The following is an 18,979-nucleotide window of genomic DNA, read 5'->3' as shown; positions in this document are numbered from 1 at the left end:
AACAATACAATGTACTCCTTATTTTTATATTTATTTTCAAACCATTTAAATTCATTGGATAGATAATTTCATAAATTGTTGGGAGTTGTTTTCTCCATAGACGAAGACATATTTGTCATTTTGCATTATTGAGAGAGAGCCCCATGTCCACTTTGCCAACCACTTTAAGCATGTGGTAATGCATAAGTCAAGGTCTTCACGCGTTATTTGCTAAAAAGTCGTGGTGAAATTAGGTCTATATTGGTCTGTATTGGAAAACATATCTACGGATGCATCCGTAGTGGTAGAGGTAAGGTGCGCCTTCAAATTTTATCATGGTATAAAAATATGTCTTGCCATGTCTTACCATCCTAATGATTCTCATATTCTAGTAAAAATATGTCTTGCCATCCTAATAATGAAATTTCATAGTCTTTATTTTTCATTTTTCAATAGCTTTTTTTATTTTATTTTTTTCAATGCATCGGAGAGCCCTTCAATTGATCATTTCGATCTTGAGATAGATGAATATGAAGAGAGAGAGAGACTCCAAGTCTAAAAAATAGTGCATCTTCTAACAAGTTATCCAGACCGTCCACTTTCAAGATTTTCATGCGTTATTGATGTGCTTGATCTGTACTGTTTTTGAAATTTAAAATTTTATCACTAAACAAGTTTTTAAGTCATCATAAGATTTCTGATATAGGAATGATATATCGAATTATTTTTTTCTATATGTACCTTACTTCTACCATATAATAAAACAACTTATACAAACTTCACCCTGTCATAAAATGGTCCAACCACCTCAAAAAAATAATGAGGTGGTTAAAATCACCAATTTTGGTTGGGGTTACTTTTTAAAAATACTTTCATTTGGGTACCTCCTCAGGAATCTTGCTATAATACCCAAAATGCCCTTGTTTCATGTATGTGGTGCTAAACAAGCAATGGCATTTAGGTAATTTGTCTCACTTAAGTCGATTAAGCCAAATGGCCTATATACACTCCTTGTTCTTAGATCAAAACCAAGAACATATTTTTTATTAAAAAGTACGGATTTGTGTAAGCAAAGGCATTTCGATAAGGGTGTGGTTTCGATAAGGTTGCAACTTTAAACAATCCAATTAAGGAACACCTCCAAATTGTATCATAACATATAATTTTGGTGAAAAACTTTATTAGGATTATATCAAAATCTATTTTTATATCTAATTATAAAATTTAAAACTCCAAAAATGATTAAAATCAAGTAGGTCTATAAAAATATAAAAATCTTGAAAATAGACGGTCTGGATAATGTATTACAAGATGCATTATTTTTGGGATTCAAAATCTTTGTTTTGTTTTTGTTTCTATATTCATACATCATGATGTTGAGATGAGCAATTAGAGGTTTTTCAACATTAAAACAACCTTTTCTAATGGATTTTTGAGATTTTAAGGATGCAACCTTATATAAACTTTTTCCTTTCGATAATTTGGTGCCACTTAAGTCACCCATATTAAAGAAGGGTATGGTTTGTATAAGGTTATAACCTTAAAATATCCAAATAAGGTGCACCCCTAAATTTTATCATAAGATATAATTTTAATGTCCAAAATTCTTAGGATGGCCCTATAATCGATTTTCATCTCTAATTATGAATTTTTAAACCTCAAACATGATTCAAATCAAGTCATGAAAATAGAGGTCTAGATAATATATTGCAAAATGTATTATTTTTGGAACTCGAAATCTTTATTTTTTCACATATTTATATATCTTATGTTAGTGATGATCAATTAGAGAGTTTTCCAACATAAAAACAACATTTTCTAATGGATTTTTGAGGTGCACATTATATCAATTTTTTTCATCAAAGAAACATAAATATCATGTTTGTTTCAAGTTCTAAACCCGGAACATGATTTTTTCAATGAAAAAACATGCTCTAATTTAGCACATAGAACAACTATAAATATTTAAGTTATTTGGATAGAGTAACTTAGAGTGACCAATTAGCCAAAATGCCTTTGATTATTTAGGGTTCCGAACTTGTAACAATTGCAAAGTGGGTATTTTCTTACTGAATACTTGAAGAGGCACCTATGCTAAATAATTTATGAAAATTAACCATTTTGGTAAATTAGTTAATTTTAACCGCTTCATTATTTTTTGAAATGGTGTGATGCACCTTTGGAAGATCTATTGACATGTGAAGGCCACTCATGAATCCTAACGTATGAAGTAAAATGTGTACATAAATGGGAGGATTAAATGTTTTAAAATCCGGTTATTTTTTATCCTTTGGGCTTGAAATGATTGTCTTCTTCATATCATCTTCTGATGATGTTCACAAACCTCTAACTCGGATCCATGAGAAGCTCCTGTCAGTGGATCCTTGGAAATCCAGTGATCATGCCTCCCTTACCTCTAAACTCAATACTTGATTTTGGGGTATTCCCCTGGAATCTTGGTGTTTTCCGAAGCATTGCTAACCTTTGCGGGGAGGCAGAAGATTATGTTTGCCCAAACCTCCATTAGGCGTTTTGCTAACCTTGTTTGCAAGAAGGCAAATGTTGATATGAACAAGAGGTAAACCTTCTTGTGTCTGTGTCTTTTTTTGCTGAAGTTCCATATATATTTTAGTGCAATTTGTTACAGGTTTTTGGTAATGGTATATCAGTTAATGTATTGGTTTTTTACATTGTTTCAATGATTTTAAAATGTTTTTGCACATTCATTGGTTAGTTGTACTTTTATACTTATGTTTTTTCTGTTAGTTTATGTTGGAAGTTTATATACCTTTTTCTCCGCACATTTAAGTTGGCTGATTGTACTCAATTTATATTTTATGGATAAAGAATCTGTATTGAATTACATTTATTTTATATGGTTGCGTTAGATATATTACCCCAATATACCTCCTTTGTATTGTTATCATGTAGACATTATGTATGTTCTATGGGAGTCTCTTTTTTCCACACTGGTTTTCAATTTTGTATTGCGTTTTCTATTTATCTTAAAGCTGAGGGACGATCTCGAACTTTTGAAGAAGATCAGGTGTGTAATAACTAAAAACTCATGATTCAATTTTTTTTACTATTAAGTTATTTTAATGGTGGATTCCTTACATGTTAGCGCTCTTGGGAATGCAAAGAAGTGTTACACACAAAATCTCTTTGATTGGTTTTTGATACATGTTTTCTGCTTATAATGCCAGACATGTTTTGAAAAGTGTATTGGTGTTTGTTTGATCATGTTCCCAATATTATAGTTCTTATGTTTAACTTATTGGGTTACACGTGATTAAATATTTTGTAGCGTGAATGGAAGTTAGTTTAGCTGGAAGTTTGCACTCATGACTAGGTTTTTGTATCTAATTGTACATTTTTTGTTATGGTGCATATGAAAGTGTTGATTTTGACATTTCCTTTGTATCGATGCATACATTATTTGTGTTTCTTGATTGAGTTTTTTTATTAGGAGGAGATTACTTGTATTTATGAAATCTTTTTGTTGCATTTTGGAACTAAAGAGCGAAGGTTGATGGAAGAATCCATAACCAAGGTTTCTTAGTTTTGTTTTATCAAACCGTAACCCCATGCAACGTCTTTTGAACTGAAGTTTCTATTGACCATCCTTGATTGTCTTTTTGGTTGGCACTTGGCAGTTTACCAAAACATTCTGATGTTATGTTTCTTTATATTATGAGTTTCGTACTCTTTAAATATTGATGTGTTGTCATCTTGGCCTTTGATTCTGTTCAATGTTAACTTGATTTGTAATGTGTCTAATCTGGGACTGAACAAAATAATCTGGTTCTAGTAGAAAGCCTGGATTGACTAATTTGAAGCTTGAGTTTATATCCCGCACTGGAAGCACATTTTATTTTTATGATTTACTATGTTGTGCTTTTTTGACATGGAACTTACTCTTAATTGAAGGTGTTCTCATGGGAATAGTTATGGCTCCTGATGTTTGAATGTGGGTTCTGTTAGAAGGTTTATATGTATCATCCACTTTATTTGTCTTGCTGTTATATTTTTATGAAGCATTTCCATGTTGTTTATAATGTTGCCGACTATTGAGAATTATATGTGCATGACTGGCTCCTCTAATGCTGCGGAGCAAGTGTAGAAAAAGAGAGGCTCCTATATATTGCTGAAGGTAGCATACCTATAAGTGAAAGAATTAGGCAAGAGTAGAAAAGGAGAGGCTCCTCTATAAAGCTGATTGTAGGACACCTTTACCTAAAAGCATTAGGCATATCATTGCTCTTGAAGTTGGCTGGGATTCTTAACTGTGAGAGGCATACAGTTTTTTAGTTGTGTATAGCAAGCTTCTGGAGGACCAAATTCCTCCTGGACCCCCATAAGCATGTCCAAGCCTTCCTCAGTCTCTTTTGGAAAGCATGATCAATGAGTCGAGACATGTTTCGATCTCAAACATACTCATTTTGGAGATCCCTTGGCCAGCTTTCTGACGGCTCAAACTGTCCAGTTTCGATTGTCATGATGCGTCATATTAGTGTACCATAGTTTCAGGACTATGCTCTAACTTTTTAATCTAAAAGAAAGAAAGCATGCCTCAATTTCTAGAGTTATGACGTCCTTGTAAACTTTTCCATTGACACTCTACTTCCTGTAGTTAGGAATTTCTGGAGGTATGACATTCTTGTAAACTTTTCCAATGACACTCTACGTATTGTAGTTAGGTCTCAGAGCTCTTGAAGTCATTATGACTCTTATGATTAGGTTGTCCTTATTGTAGCTTGTCCATAACATTTATTTGTCCATATTTTGTAGAAAAAAGAATTTGTAACATATGGAATATGCAGGGAACTAGAGTTGGACACACCCTCACACTTTTTTTCGAATGGTGGATCATCATAATCTGCTGTGATATTCCGCACTTCTATGCGCTTAACATTCTTTAATGTGAAAATGTATTCGTTTTGTTCAACATGGTTGTGCCTCAAAAAAGCAGTTGTTTTTGCTCTTACTAGCTATATCCATGCATTACAATTTATAACTCAAGGAATAGAATTAATCTATTTATCTTAGAATGATTATATTATTTTTATTTTACCCATTTTATTAATAATTCCTTTTGGATGTGGCAATTTTATTTTTTAAAATCATTAAAGCCTGACAATTATTTGTTCAAATTCAAAAGGAACACACATTTCTTTGTTGGATCTTTTATTGTGTGTTTCATTTTGTATACCTGTAGGAGGCTAAATGTTCTGTTTTTTTATTCTTCATTCCTTTGGGGAATGGAAGGGCTTGATACAAGGGAAGTTCATGTTAATCGTGTATCCCCACTTCAACTATCAATATCTGATGTGAATATGGGTTCTCTTGCCCGTCTGTTTTCTGGCTTTGTATTCCTTTTTTTTTTGTGGTATTATCATGTTTATTTCTCCTGGATTTATCATTGATAAGTGGAATTTTTTATGGCACCTTATTGAGGATGAGTCTGATCTCTAAGTTACTCCAGTAGTGTTTCTTGTTATTTACTGTCTTTTTACCTATTTTCAGCTTTTTGGAGTTATTATAGCTTCATATTCTTTCTCTGAAAGAAATTGTTCGAGGATGATTGTGATAATCCCCCCTCATTATGAGCCCTTCTGAGGTCTGGGAAAATATCCCTTCATGGAGTCTGACAGCAACTATGTTGTATACTGCTGCTTCTTCTTCTTGTTCTTCTTCTTTTTTTGTGAGTTTGTTCCCAATGATGGTCCTATTATTAACCATGCTAATATTGAATTGATGATGATTTTTTCGATGTCACTGAGGGAATGTTTCCTATATGTCTTTCTTGCAGAAATTCAATTTTGCTATTTCAATTTTTGAAAAATTATTTACCTCAATGTGAAATAGTTTAGTTGAGTTGGAATTGGCCATTCCTATAATATTAGCATATTTCTCAGAGAATATTATTTATAGAGTCGCAAACTTTATCTCGGAAGTCTGGGATTCATTGGTGGATATGTGTTATGTACTATGGTCTTTTTGATTTGACAACTATCAAGGAATACTTTTTTTAGGTTATTCTTGTTTAAGTCAAATAGGGGAAAACAATTCCCCCCAAAAAAAGTTTTAGGGTGAGTTGTTTATCTTTGTATGTTAGTGTTGGCTGAAATGGGTTTCTCAATGATGTCAAATCGATGACGAGTCTGACATGTTTTATACATTTTGATGCAACCTAAGGCATTTGTCTGAGAGAAAAATTCCCTACATTTTAGCTTCCCTTGTTACCAGTTTGCTAGATTGCTGATGGTTTTTTCTTGTTTTCTTTTAGTGGAATTTTAAGAATTGTGTTTTTGCTTCTTGTGTGTTTTTTGGCAGTGATGATTGTGATATACCCAGCTCATTATGAGGCCTTACACTAGGTCTGGGAGAAAATTTTCATTCACATTTCTGAGCTAACTTTAATCTTTTTATTTTGCCAGTGAGAAAATTGTCCTCTTTCTGTTGTTAATACCATCACAAGTAATTTAAAGTAATATATTGATTTGAAATAGCTATTCTAAGCCCTAGCGTGTAGGGTGTCGACACATACCTTTTAAAATCGGTCACTGCAGTTCTATTGTGATTTATTACAGTGGGATCAAACGATTATGATGCTAAGTGTTTTGCTTATCTGTCTCGTGCTTCCTTAAATGGGTTTCTCAGTGATGTCAAAATTTATGACGGACCTCCTTGATGTAATTCGAGGCATTTGTCTGAGAGGGGCCTTTCATTTGCATTTTCTACTTTCATGTAACTACTTAGCATATTTCTCAGAGAATATTATTTGTAGAGTCACAAACTTCATCTCTGGAGTTTGGGATTCCGCCTGTGGATGTGTTACGAACTGTGGTCTTTTTCCTTTGACAACTATCAAGGAATACCTTTTTTAGGTTATTCTTGTTTAATTCAAATAGGGGGGAAAAAATTCCCCTGGAAAAAAGTTTCAAGATGAGTTGTTTATCTTTGAATGTTAATGTTGGCGGAAATGGGTTTCTCAATGATGTCAAATCGATGACGAGTCTGACGTGTTTTATATATTTTGATGCAACGTGAGGCATTTGTCTGAGAGAAAAATACCATACATTTTATCTTCCCTTATTATCAGTTCGGTAGATTGTGTTTCTTTGTTTTCTATTATTTGAATTTAAAGAATTGTTTTTTTTAATTCTTATATGTTTTTTTGGCGGTGATGATTGTGAGATACCCAGCTCATTATGAGGCCTTACTAGGTCTGGGAGAAAATTTTCATTCATGTATTCTGAGATAAATTCATTCTTTTTGTTTTTCCAGTGAGAGTATTGTCCTCTTTCTGCTGTTAATACTATCGCAATTAATTTGAAGTAATATATTGATTTGAATAGCCATTTTGAGCCCTAGCGTGTAGACAAATGTCCTTTTAAAATAGGTCACTGCAGTTCTAATTGTGATTTATTTCAGTGAGATCAAGTGATTATCTATCCATGAATCCTTAATGGTTATAATGTTGTGAGTATTTTGCTTCTATGACTAGTGCCTCTTCAAATGGGTTTCTCTGTGATGTCAAAATTTACGACTCTAGGCATTTGTTTGAGAAAGGCGATTCATTTGCATTTTCTACTTTCATGTAACTTGTTACATTGGTAGGTGTCAACGGTTTCAATGACCCAAAAAGAAATGGTAGAATTGGTTTTTTTCTGATTAGATAACATGGTAGAGCTTTTCAGATTTGTAGATGTCGTTTGTAGTTTGTCTCCTGTTTTGGGTTATTTTATATGTAACCTTAAACATGATTACTATCCAGGAATTATGATTTTTCTTTCCTCATGTTTGTACTTTGTTATGAAAAGTTCCACTCCTTTCTCAATTTCAGCATTTTCAATCCCCAATTACGAATAGATTTCATCATGACGATGTGTTCTCACTTATTTCTCTGTTTATGTTCGTGTGTTGAACTTTTATTCTTATGGTGTTCATGGGATTTGCGATTAGCTTTTGTGTGTGAAACTGTATCGGTTACGGTTATTATAAGTTTGTTGTTTAACAAAATGCCAAGAGTTGGGGTATTTGGAGCTCATTGAATTGATGTGGAAGGTTCTGATTCTCTACACCATTTATTCAAGGGATTGTATATGCTGAGACCATTTACATTTGTTACAAAGAATTCACAAGTACCTCAAGCAATCCGATTTCATATTGCACATCTTGAATTATGTCATGAAGGTCGAGAATATTTTTTTTGAATTTGGAACTTAGTCAACGGTACATTTATAACCACCTGATTTGAAATTTGATGAACAAGGGTGATTGTAACATTTTTGTGTCAAAAGTAAATGGCCTCTTTGTATACTTTCTCAAAAGGAAATGGTCTCTTTGTTGACTTTTTCAAAAAGAATTTGTTTTAAAAATGGTAAACCTTGTGGTAAGTTATCTAAATATTTTAATGATTTTTAAGTGTTTATGTGTTTTCGAATCTAAATTTCATCATAGGGCTGAATATCGATTTTCAAGCCATCTGCATCATATAGTCTCCAACAGTGTAACCTACTGTCAAAATTTTAGTCTCCAACAGTGTAACCTACTATCAAAAATTTAGTCTCCAACAGTGTAACCTATTATCAAAATTTAGGGGTACACCTCGGTGGTGCATTATTCAAACCTTAACCTTTAACAAAAAGGGAAAGTATGTAAAGAGATTATTTATTTTTGATACAAGGAGGTCACTAGCACTCTTTTGTCCAATTTAAAAGCAGGTGATTATAAATGTGTCATAGACTAAGTTCAAATTTTTTAAAAAAAATTTCTCGAACTTTGTAATATAATTGAAGTTGTGTAATTTGAAATAAGATCCTTTGAGGTATTTGTGATCTCCCTGTAATAATAGTGACATTGTATACAATCCCTTAAAAGAGAGTATACAAAGCGACCATTAACTTTTAATACAAGAAACAATCACTATTGTCCATCAGATTTCAAATCGGGTGGTCATAAGTGTGTGATTAATAAGTACCAAATTCAAAAAAATATTTGTTGAACTTTTTCATGCTAAAGTGGCCCAATTTGAAATCGAATGGCTTGAGTTATTTGTGATGTCCTTGTAGCAAAAAGTAAACGGCCTTATAAGATACAATTCTATACATAAATAAAGTGAAAGCGAGAAGAAAGGAAAGAATATGGCAGTCGAAAGAATAGAAAAAAGAATAAATAAATGAAAAGAACAATTGAATGGGATAATTTCTTTAATCAAACAAATATGTGCTTTTTTTTTCTTCTTTTATTGGAATTGAGTCCCTTCTTTTATCTGGAGCGCTAAGAGATTTCTTTTATCTGGAGCGCCAAGATATTATAAGGCTGTTTTAAAAAAAAATTCAGCAACTCGACTTGGAATATGCCAAGATTGCATTGAAACTCGCACTGATTTTATCAATTACTCTGCCATACAGGCCTAAAAATTTTATTCAAATATTTTTATTACAAAGCAATAATTTTTTGAATTATTCAGGGTTGTAAAACTTTATTTTTAAGAAAAATATCGTACAGGCCCTTAATTCCCCATCTTATTTCACGGTAGACCCTCATATTTTTCTTTCAAGCGGCATAAAAAAACTCTTGAGTATTTCGTTGTACCCCCTCATCTCTTCTCTCCCACGTTTATTCACTTTTGGCTACAAAAACTAGCCCCAACAAATTGTTTTATTTCATCTCAATCCAAAAACCTTTTTAACCATATTTTGGGGCTAGTTTTTATGGCCAAAAGTGAATAAACGTGGGAGAGAAGAGATGATGGGGTACGTTGAGCCGCATGAAAGAAAAATAGAATGAGGGTCTACTGGGAAATACGATGGGGAATTAGGGATCTATAAGAAATTTTCCCTTATTTTATTTTTAAGGGTGCGGTTCGTATAGAGCCCAGGCTCTAAACAATCAAATTAGAGCCTACCTTCAACTAATGTAGAAAATGTAGTTTTAATACTGAAAATTTTTGTGATAGCCTTAAAATATATTTTTGTATTTATTTATAAATTTTAAAGATTAAAAAATAATGTAGATCGACAGATCTATGATAACTTGAAAATTGGCAATAAAAAAATGTGTTACAAACTACACTATTTTCAATACTTGAAGTCCATTTTTTTCTTATGTCTATGCATCTTGATGTCGAGATGATCAATTTAAGCATCAAAACAACCTCTTCTAGTGAAATTTTTGAGGTAGGCTCTAATTTGTATAAACTTTTCCCTATTTTTAATTCTGATATTTATATATTTGGTGTGGTTTCCATATTGCAACCTTAAACAATCCAATTAAGGTGCATCTCCAAATTTTATCATGACATGCAATTTAAGTGTAAAAATATATTAGGATTATCTGAAAACCTAAATATAAAATTTTAACTCCAAAAATAGTTAAAATCATGTAGATCTATGAAAATCTTGAAAATGGACGGTCTAGATAATGTGTTACAAGATGCACTATTTTCAGGACTCAATTTTTTTTTTTTTTTTTTCATATTCATACATAAGGATGTTGAGATGGTCAATTAGAGAGTTTTTTAACATTAAAACAACATTTTTTCGATGGAGTTTTGAGGGCATATGTGATTCTACATTTTAAAGTTGCAACTTTATATAAACTTTCTCCTTATATATTTTGTTTCCTTTTCTAGGTTGGTTGTGTAAGCCGAGTAAGTCTTTAACTCTGCTAGTTTCACCCTGACCGTTCCTTTTTGTTTTTTGTTTTTTTTTTCTTTTAGTACTTTCCACCTTTAAATGTGAATTCACCTTTAAAGTATATATTTTTATAGTGTACACCTTTAAATTTGAATGCAGCTTTTAATGACTGCACCTGTAAAGTTTATATTTTTCCTTGTACAGCATTTTTCTTAAGGGTTGTGGTTTCTCTAAGGATGTATCATAATTTATAATTTTGGTGAAAAAATTGGATTATCTCAAAATCTATTTTTATATTTAAGTTGTTAAATTTTAAACTAAAAAAATGGTTACAACCAAGGAGATATATAAACATATGAATATCTTTAAAATGGACAGTCTAGATAATATTTTCTAAGATGTATTATTTTTAATATTCAAATCTTCTTTCTTTTTCCCATATTCATACATCGAGATTATCAATTAGATCAACATTAAAACAACATTTTTTGATGGATTTTTGAAGTGCATATGTGATTCTACACTTTATTCGGTTGCAACTTTTTAGAAATTTTTTCAGCTTCTAAATTTTACATGTCTTTAATTTTTTGGGAAAAGTTTATATAAGGTTGTAACCTTAAAATGTAGAATCACATGGGCACTTCAAAAATATATTTGAAATATTGTTTTAATGTTGTAAAAACAAGCTAATCGATCATCTCGATATTGAGATGTATGAATATGAAAACAAAAACATTTTTGAGTCTCGAAAATAGTGCATCTTACAACACATTATCTAGACCGTTTATTTTCAAGACTTTTGCATATTTATAGATCTATTTGGTTTTAACTATTTTTAGAAATTAAAATTTTCTTACTAGATATGAAAATAGATTTTAAGATAATATGAAGAATTTTTTATAACAAAATTACGATAAAATTTTAAGGTGCGTCTTAGTTGGATTGTTTAAGGTTGCAACCTTATAAACCATAACCTTTTTACTTTTTACTTTCTTTTTCATTATTATTATTATTATTATTATTATTATAACTTAATGGGACCTTTGGACCAAGTGGGAAGATGCAACGCTTTTTCAATGACCGTGAAGGCCCACCTGCAATGATACCTTGAATTTGCTAGCTTACGATTATTTATTGTGTCCTTATTTTCTACGATGTGGCTCCACTTTAATGAATTCATTCGACTTTTTCCAGTTGAATGAATTCAAACGTGGCGAGGCCTCCACTGCAAATAAAGCAACGTCTAAGGCCACCGATACTTGAATATGATTCGACCGCTGAAACTACATTCAGATTGAAACTACACCATCATTTTCTTCATCTTCTTTCCCTTCAGCCTTCTTCCTCAGTTAAAACCAACATTCAGACTGAATTCTAATACTCTCTTCTCAATCTACTAGCACCACTTTGCTTTGCTTGCATCTCTCTCTGATAAGTGCAATCTTGCATCCACCGAATTGTGTCATCTTCCACTGAGATTACTTTCTCCAAAAAAAGGCTCGTCCTTGCACTCTCACTCATGGCTTTCATAAACCCAGTTGCAGATTTTGTTACAAAATACGTGTTTGACCCCTGTATTGGGCAGATCTGTTATTTAGTGCGATTGAGGAAGAATATTGAGAAACTGGAAAGCAAAACGAGAGAGCTAACAAGCAAAAAGAATGACACAGATAGTGCCCTAGCAACAGCAGCTAGGAGAGAGGGAAGAATCCCCACAGAGCGAGCGAAAGAATGGCTCGATTCAGTCAGTGTAATCGAAGCAGAAGCCGTTTGGATTAAAGATGAGTATGAGCAAGGAAAGACATGTCTAAGACGCCTGTGCCCCGATTGTTGGTCTCGTTACAAACTCAGCAAGAGAGCTGTCAATCTCGTGGAAGATGTCGACTACAGGTTAGCAATGGAGATTGGTGCATTGTCTACCTCTCCACCTCCAAAGCGTGCTGTACAGTTGGAAACCACGCCCATCCCAAGTCAACGTACAGCTCGAAAAGCATTACAAGAGGTTCTCGACTGCATACATGACGACCAAATCGGGATCATCGGAGTGTACGGTATGGGAGGAGTAGGAAAAACAACTATTGCCAAAGAGGTAAACAATCAATTGCAGTCCAATACTACTTTTGATATTGTGATATGGGTCACTGTGTCTAGCAATCCAGATCTTTCAGGCTTGCAGAAGAGGATTGGAGAGCGATTGGGTCTTCTGGATTTGTCGAATTGCAGTTATGAGACGGCCCGGGAGAATCTACTGACTAAGTTGAGAGGAATGAAGTATGTAGTGATATTGGATGACATTTGGAAACCTTTGTCACTCGAAGATGTCGGAATTCCTCGACCAACCATTGAGAATGTTGGGTGCAAGATTCTCCTAACCAGTCGAAGCCGAGAAGTTTGCAGTGACATGGATGCCAAGCCGGCGATCCTAGTAGCACCACTCTCGAAGGAGGAAGCATGGGCTCTATTTGTCGAGAAATCAGGTTCACATTCTACTTTGCCGAAAATAAAACCAGTTGCCGAAGCTATTGTTGAATGTTGTGATGGGTTGCCCCTAGCGATCATCACGGTCGCACGAGCCATGGCAAACCAATTGAGAGTGGAGGAGTGGGAGGATGCCCAACGGGAGTTGAAACAGTCGGGCACTGGTGTTAGAGGTATGGATGAATACGTATATAGGCCCTTAAAGTTCAGTTATGATAAATTAGATGATGATGATCTTAGATCTCTCTTCTTGTTCTGCGCTTTATACCCTGAAGACTATGTCATGGGGGAATATGAACTTGTAAATTGGTGCATTGGGGAAGGATGGGTAGATAGGGTAGGTGATCTGAAATCTGCCATTAACAAGGTGTATACTTTAGTTGGAAGGTTAAAACTAGCATGCATGCTCGAAACTGGAGATGCATATGAAGGTTCGGACCTTTATGATAAAATAATGGTGAAGATGCATGACGTGGTGCGGCACATGGCTCTATGGGTCACTTCTACGAGGTCGAGGTCGAGGTCGAGGTCGAGTTCGAGGCAAGGTGCCAAATTCTTAGCACTGCCTAGGGCTGGTCTGAGTGAGGCGCCAGATGCTGCGACATGGAGTGAGGCAGACAGAATAGCCTTGATTCAAAACCATTTAAAGGCCCTTCCTCAGTTGCCTGAATGCCCAAAACTGGTAACACTACTGCTTCAGGGAAATCGGGATCTATCGTACATCCCACCGGAGAATTTCTTTGAACGCCTGCGTGCCCTCCGGGTGCTTGATTTGAGTGATACCAGTGTTTCATCCCTCCCATGTTCTATTTCAAAGTTAGAGAACCTCCTTGTGCTCCGGTTACGCCGTTGCCCGATACGAGAGTTACCTGCAACATTCGGGGAGCTTCGGCGGCTTCAATTGTTAGACTTGTCAGGGTGTCATATGATTGAGGAGCTGCCTATTGGGTTTGGGGGCATGACTGATCTAAGACGGCTACATCTGTCCTGGATCCCTAGTCTCACGAGATTCCCACCTCGAGCATTGTCTCGTTTAAGTAATCTGGAGGAGTTGTACATCCAAGAATGTCGCCTCCTATGGTGCATTGAGAAGCCTGGAAAGGCAGGTGGGGCAAATTTGTTGGAGTTAACTCGCTTGAGGCGCCTGAGAGTTATCGACAACTTAACTGTTACAGGTGTAGTAAATTGGAATTGGCTTGAGGAGTTAACCAGGAGCATCCGGGCATTGATAATAAAGGAATCTACTATTACAGATGATGCCTTGATCACACTGGAAAACTCCCCTGGCATAAGGATTTTGGTGTTTGAAGAATGCCTGGGGCCGACACGTGCCCCCAACACCTTTGCAACCGTCCTTAAGATAGTAGGTTGCAGGGAAGTGAAGTGTGTGATGGTGGGGGAGGAGGCGGGAGACGGTGCATTCCGATGCTTGGAGAACTTGGCGCTTAGGCGCTTGGATGGAGTGGAGAGCATATGCATTGGGGTGCCTCCTCAGGGATCCTTTGCCAGCCTAAAAGAACTGTTTTTATGTTCATGCTCAAGACTGCGGTCCGTCTTCACAACCGGCATGCCCCAACTACTCACTAGTCTGGAAAGTGTGTTCATCCAAGAATGTGATGAAATGGAAAAAGTGATAGATGATGAACAGGAGATTGAAGAGGATGCCTTCCCCGATTTGAAATGTGTGAGTCTTAGATCGCTACCAAAATTGGGAACCATATGCGGCCGCATCTTGAATTGGCCATCCTTGTGCACAATCAATGTGGAGAAATGTCCAAGTCTGACCAGCCTCCCTTTCGATGCCCGCAGTGCACAATGTCTAAAATACATAAGGGGAGAGAAGGAGTGGTGGGAGGGTTTGGAGTGGGCAGACCAAACCACCAAGTCCCATCTCCAACGCTACTTCGGGAACCGTCTCCGACCCTACTTAAAACATCATCACACCTCAACCCATTCAATTTGACACCTAATAGTTGTGAAAAATATAGAACCCATTCAATTTGACACCTAATAGTTGTGGAAAATATAGAAACATGTACTGATGTTTAGGAACGATATTTTTTTTTTTCCATTCTTGTTTCGATTCTCTAATCTGTCTGTTCTGATAATGTCTGTTCTGAATACATGTTGATTTACTGTTATGCGTGATTGATCAGTTTGAGATGTCGGTTTCTGAGGATTGCTAATTTACAGTTGTCAAACTTCTTATGTTCCTGCTTTGTTACTATTGTCTAGCTTCAATTGTTCAGCCTCAAGTTGCTCTCTCTTAATGAATCTTGAGTTTTAGGGGGAGTGTGGAAAATATAGAAACTTGCAATGATGTTTAGGAACAATAATTTCTTTCCTCTTATATGTACCCATATTAAAAAGGTGATTCACTGCATATGTTAGTTTCTTTAGTAGTACATGACTTTGTAACCCTATAAATTGGGGCTCTTGTTGACATCTTTGATAACCTCAATAATACATCTTCATGGGGGCTTAAAGCCCAATTATACATAAATACAATGTTTTATATGTGGAAAATATTTTCCTAAGTATCATTGCAGGTTTCTATATTTTCCACAATAGGTAGGAATAATTGTATTCTCCTTGTATCAAAGATAAATGTCTCATATTATATATCTTTATTTAAAATTTGTTGTTCTCCCATCATAATGGAACTTTAAAACCTCACGTATTAAAAATTGGAAAAGTATAGAATGGGACTATTTACCTTTGATACAATGTAATCATAATAATCTTGACCATTGGATGTGAAATTGGGATGTTGCAATTATTCCATTGACCAAACTCAAACTTCAAAAGATATTTTCCCAAATTCGTGACACATCCAAGCTATCAAATTTTACATCAAATGGCTGTAAAGAATTGTGATTGCCTTGTATCAAAGGTAAATGATATCATTGTATGCAATCCCTTTAAAATTTGTTACTCCTATCATTATGAATTTTTAAATTGTCAAAGACTTGGAATTAGCAATGTAATCAAAGCCATTGATTTTTTATGTCTGGCACGATTGTCACATAATTCAACATAGGAATATAAAAATTGATGATAGTTTTTTTGGATAAATCAGCAAGAGAAGTCCCTAAATTTATGATACTCTTAATGTAAGAATTTTAGAAACTACACTTGTAGGGGCCTAATCTTGAGACTCCTTGGGTCTAACTAGAAATTTTAGCCATACATTTTATGGTTTTGGTAAACTTTTAGCTTTATATTTGATTTATCCCAGCTTTTTAAAGAAAGAATAAGCACATAAAAAAACCACTTGAAGGGGTTTCCTGCTAGAAAATCTTTCAATTGATCATCTCGATCTATATTTGGGAAAAACTTCATAAAAGGTTTTGGAATGATGAGAACAATCCGTCTTGTAAGGCATGGTTTGAAATGTTCTTGAAATTGAAGATTTGATTGATCTGCACTATTTTTTTAGCTTTAAATATCGTAATTAAACTTGACAAATATTCAGGAGATCCAAAAATTGTTTGGCACTCAAATTGCATCTTTCAGCATGATTTTGTGCTACATCCAACTTTCATTGTTTAAGCTAGGCGCTTCTTACAAACCGCTATTGGACGATCGACACAAACATATCTGAAACATTAAAGAACTTAAGACCTCCTCCGCTCTGTTCTGAAGAACAAAATGTTATAGAGAACAAAATCTTAACAAAAACTCTAAATTATATCTCGAGGACCCTTGATCTTTTTCCTTTTTTTTGTTGGGTAAATAGTGCCCAACTAATTGATAAAAAGAAATGGGACTATACAAGCACCTCTCGACTTCTCTCCCCACAAGAATAAACTCTCTGAGATCTTTCTCTCTCTCTAATAAAGAATAAATTTTGACAAAGCTCAAAATTACAAGGTTATTGCAAATTACATATATTTTAAATGCATATATCATTCACTCTTTTGAGGAAAAATGACACAAAATATTTGGCCCCGTGTCTTTTGGGGTTGTCTCATTGGACATTTTGTTCTAACCATGTTCAGCGTGACATAGCTTGCATGTATCTACTTAGCATTCCATAAAAAATAAAAAATAAAAAATAAAAAATAAAAAATAAAAAATAAAAAATAAAAACGTTAAACTTGCATGCAAAAATGCAACGCTAAAAATGAACTTTAACTAAATTTGATTTTGTTAACATAAACAACTAATGTCAGCAATAATGAAGAAATAATAGGTCTGTAAATCAAGCCAAAAGAAGAAAAACTTTCTTCTTTGTATAAAATAAAATTCACTTGTATTATGTATGCCCCCCAAATTGTTACATCCAACCTTCTATAAACCTATACAATCATAAATTAACTTCAAACCCAAGTAAATAATTAAAACTCCAAAATACCCCTAAACAATAATTAATTTAAAAAATATTCATAAGATCAGTAATGCATGAACAATACCATAGATAATACTCATAAATAGTAAATAATCAAAATATAGAAAACCCTAGAATCCCATAAACACTTAAAAGCTCTAACAGTAAAATCAAAATTTCATCCTTTTTAAACAGAAATAATAATAATAATAATAATTTTTCCTCCATCACAATGCCAAATTTTACACAAATGAAAAGAGGAACTCATCCTCATTGTCCTCAACGGGTTGGCTCTGTTCTCAGTTTTATGTTTCAAGGAAAAGTTTGGGTTTGAGAATGTTTTGGTCTTCGGACTCCAACCATTGCCTTTCTACTTCAAATTTTTTGTAGTCTTTGTGCAGTGCCAACACCAAAGGGGAGTTTTTTAACTCTTGGACCCATTCACAGACTCCCATTGGCTAGCTTATTTAATAGATTGGATTTTCCATGAACTCCTTTCCAAGCCTTTAAAAACCTCCTTTAATTCATGAACACCAATTGTTGCTTCTCCAAAGGTACTTCCCTATTTCACATTGCTTTATTTTTCTTTCTTCTTCTTTTGTTTTTTTTTGTTTTTTCGGCGTTAAGTTTCATTCGTAATTTCAGTGCACATTCCCTATCAAATTTTAGCAGCAAGGATACTAATATCTTTGATTTTTTTGGTACCAACTCTACTTATACTCACTCATTTACCAGTGGTTCTCCATTTCCCAAGCTGCGGATGTTTAGTATTAGGAAAAAGTTATATAGAGCCGAGGCTCTAAACAATCAAATTGGAGCCCACCTCTAAAACATCATTAGAAGAGGTTGTTTTGATGCCTAAATATCCTCAAATTAATCATCTCGACATCAAGATACACGGACATGAGAAAAAATGGATTTCAAGTTTTGAAAATAGTGCATCTTGTAACACATTTTTGGACTGTCAATTTTCAAGATTTTCAAGTTTTCATAGATCTGATCGCTTTATGCTATTTTTTAAGCTTTAAATTTTATAATTAAGGATGAAAATATATTTTAAGACTATCACAAAAAATTTCAGTATTAGAACCACATTTCTCGACACTATTTAAAGATGGGTTTTACTTTGATTGTTCAGCTCTATACAAACCGCACCCTTACCATTATGGTCATCCTCCCACAATAAATCTTTTTAGAGGCTACCCATGAACCTTGCTCTGGCATGTGGTAGTTTGAACACTGAGAACCAAATTTACTCTGCTGGGGTATGATAGGGTATGTCGTTTCGACCTGTACAAAGGGCAATGGAACATTCCAATCGGTGCATTATCATTTTCTTGATGTGGTGGGCACAGGTTTCTTTTGGATTCTTTTTAATCTCTGTTTGTATGTCTTTCTTGAGTATTGGTTATGTAATTAATCCCGCAAACTAGTTATATTTCAGGTCTCACTCCAAACTTTTGTGCCATTTTGTACTTTCATTGGGAAGTAATAAAATATCCACAGATCAAAACATTGGTAGCAAATAGGTTTTATTTTTAAGCAA

General features: G+C 34.3%; 1 protein-coding gene and 2 non-coding genes across 3 annotated transcripts; all 3 read left to right on the top strand.

Annotated features, from left to right (window-relative positions):
• The first annotated feature begins 5,691 nt into the window (after positions 1–5,691).
• LOC148782127 (small nucleolar RNA snoR53Y) lies at positions 5,692–5,768 on the top strand. Its single transcript, XR_016056737.1, has one exon. It is a non-coding gene; the product is annotated as a small nucleolar RNA snoR53Y (small nucleolar RNA).
• A 538-nt stretch (positions 5,769–6,306) lies between these two features.
• Positions 6,307–6,398, top strand: LOC148782126 (small nucleolar RNA snoR69Y). The gene has a single exon (XR_016056727.1). It is a non-coding gene; the product is annotated as a small nucleolar RNA snoR69Y (small nucleolar RNA).
• A 5,388-nt stretch (positions 6,399–11,786) lies between these two features.
• Positions 11,787–15,242, top strand: LOC18434214 (disease resistance protein RPS2). Its single transcript, XM_088868074.1, has one exon. It carries the CDS (start codon positions 12,145–12,147, stop codon positions 15,064–15,066), a length of 2,922 nt encoding a protein of 973 aa, XP_088724200.1. The 5' UTR covers positions 11,787–12,144; the 3' UTR covers positions 15,067–15,242.
• The last annotated feature ends 3,737 nt before the right edge of the window (positions 15,243–18,979 follow it).

Source organism: Amborella trichopoda, chromosome 5 (assembly GCF_054954075.1).
Source record: "Amborella trichopoda isolate Santa Cruz 75 chromosome 5, AtrichopodaSantaCruz75HAP2 v2.0, whole genome shotgun sequence".
Classification (NCBI taxonomy): domain Eukaryota; kingdom Viridiplantae; phylum Streptophyta; class Magnoliopsida; order Amborellales; family Amborellaceae; genus Amborella; species Amborella trichopoda.
This window is presented reverse-complemented; position numbering and strand designations above follow the sequence as displayed.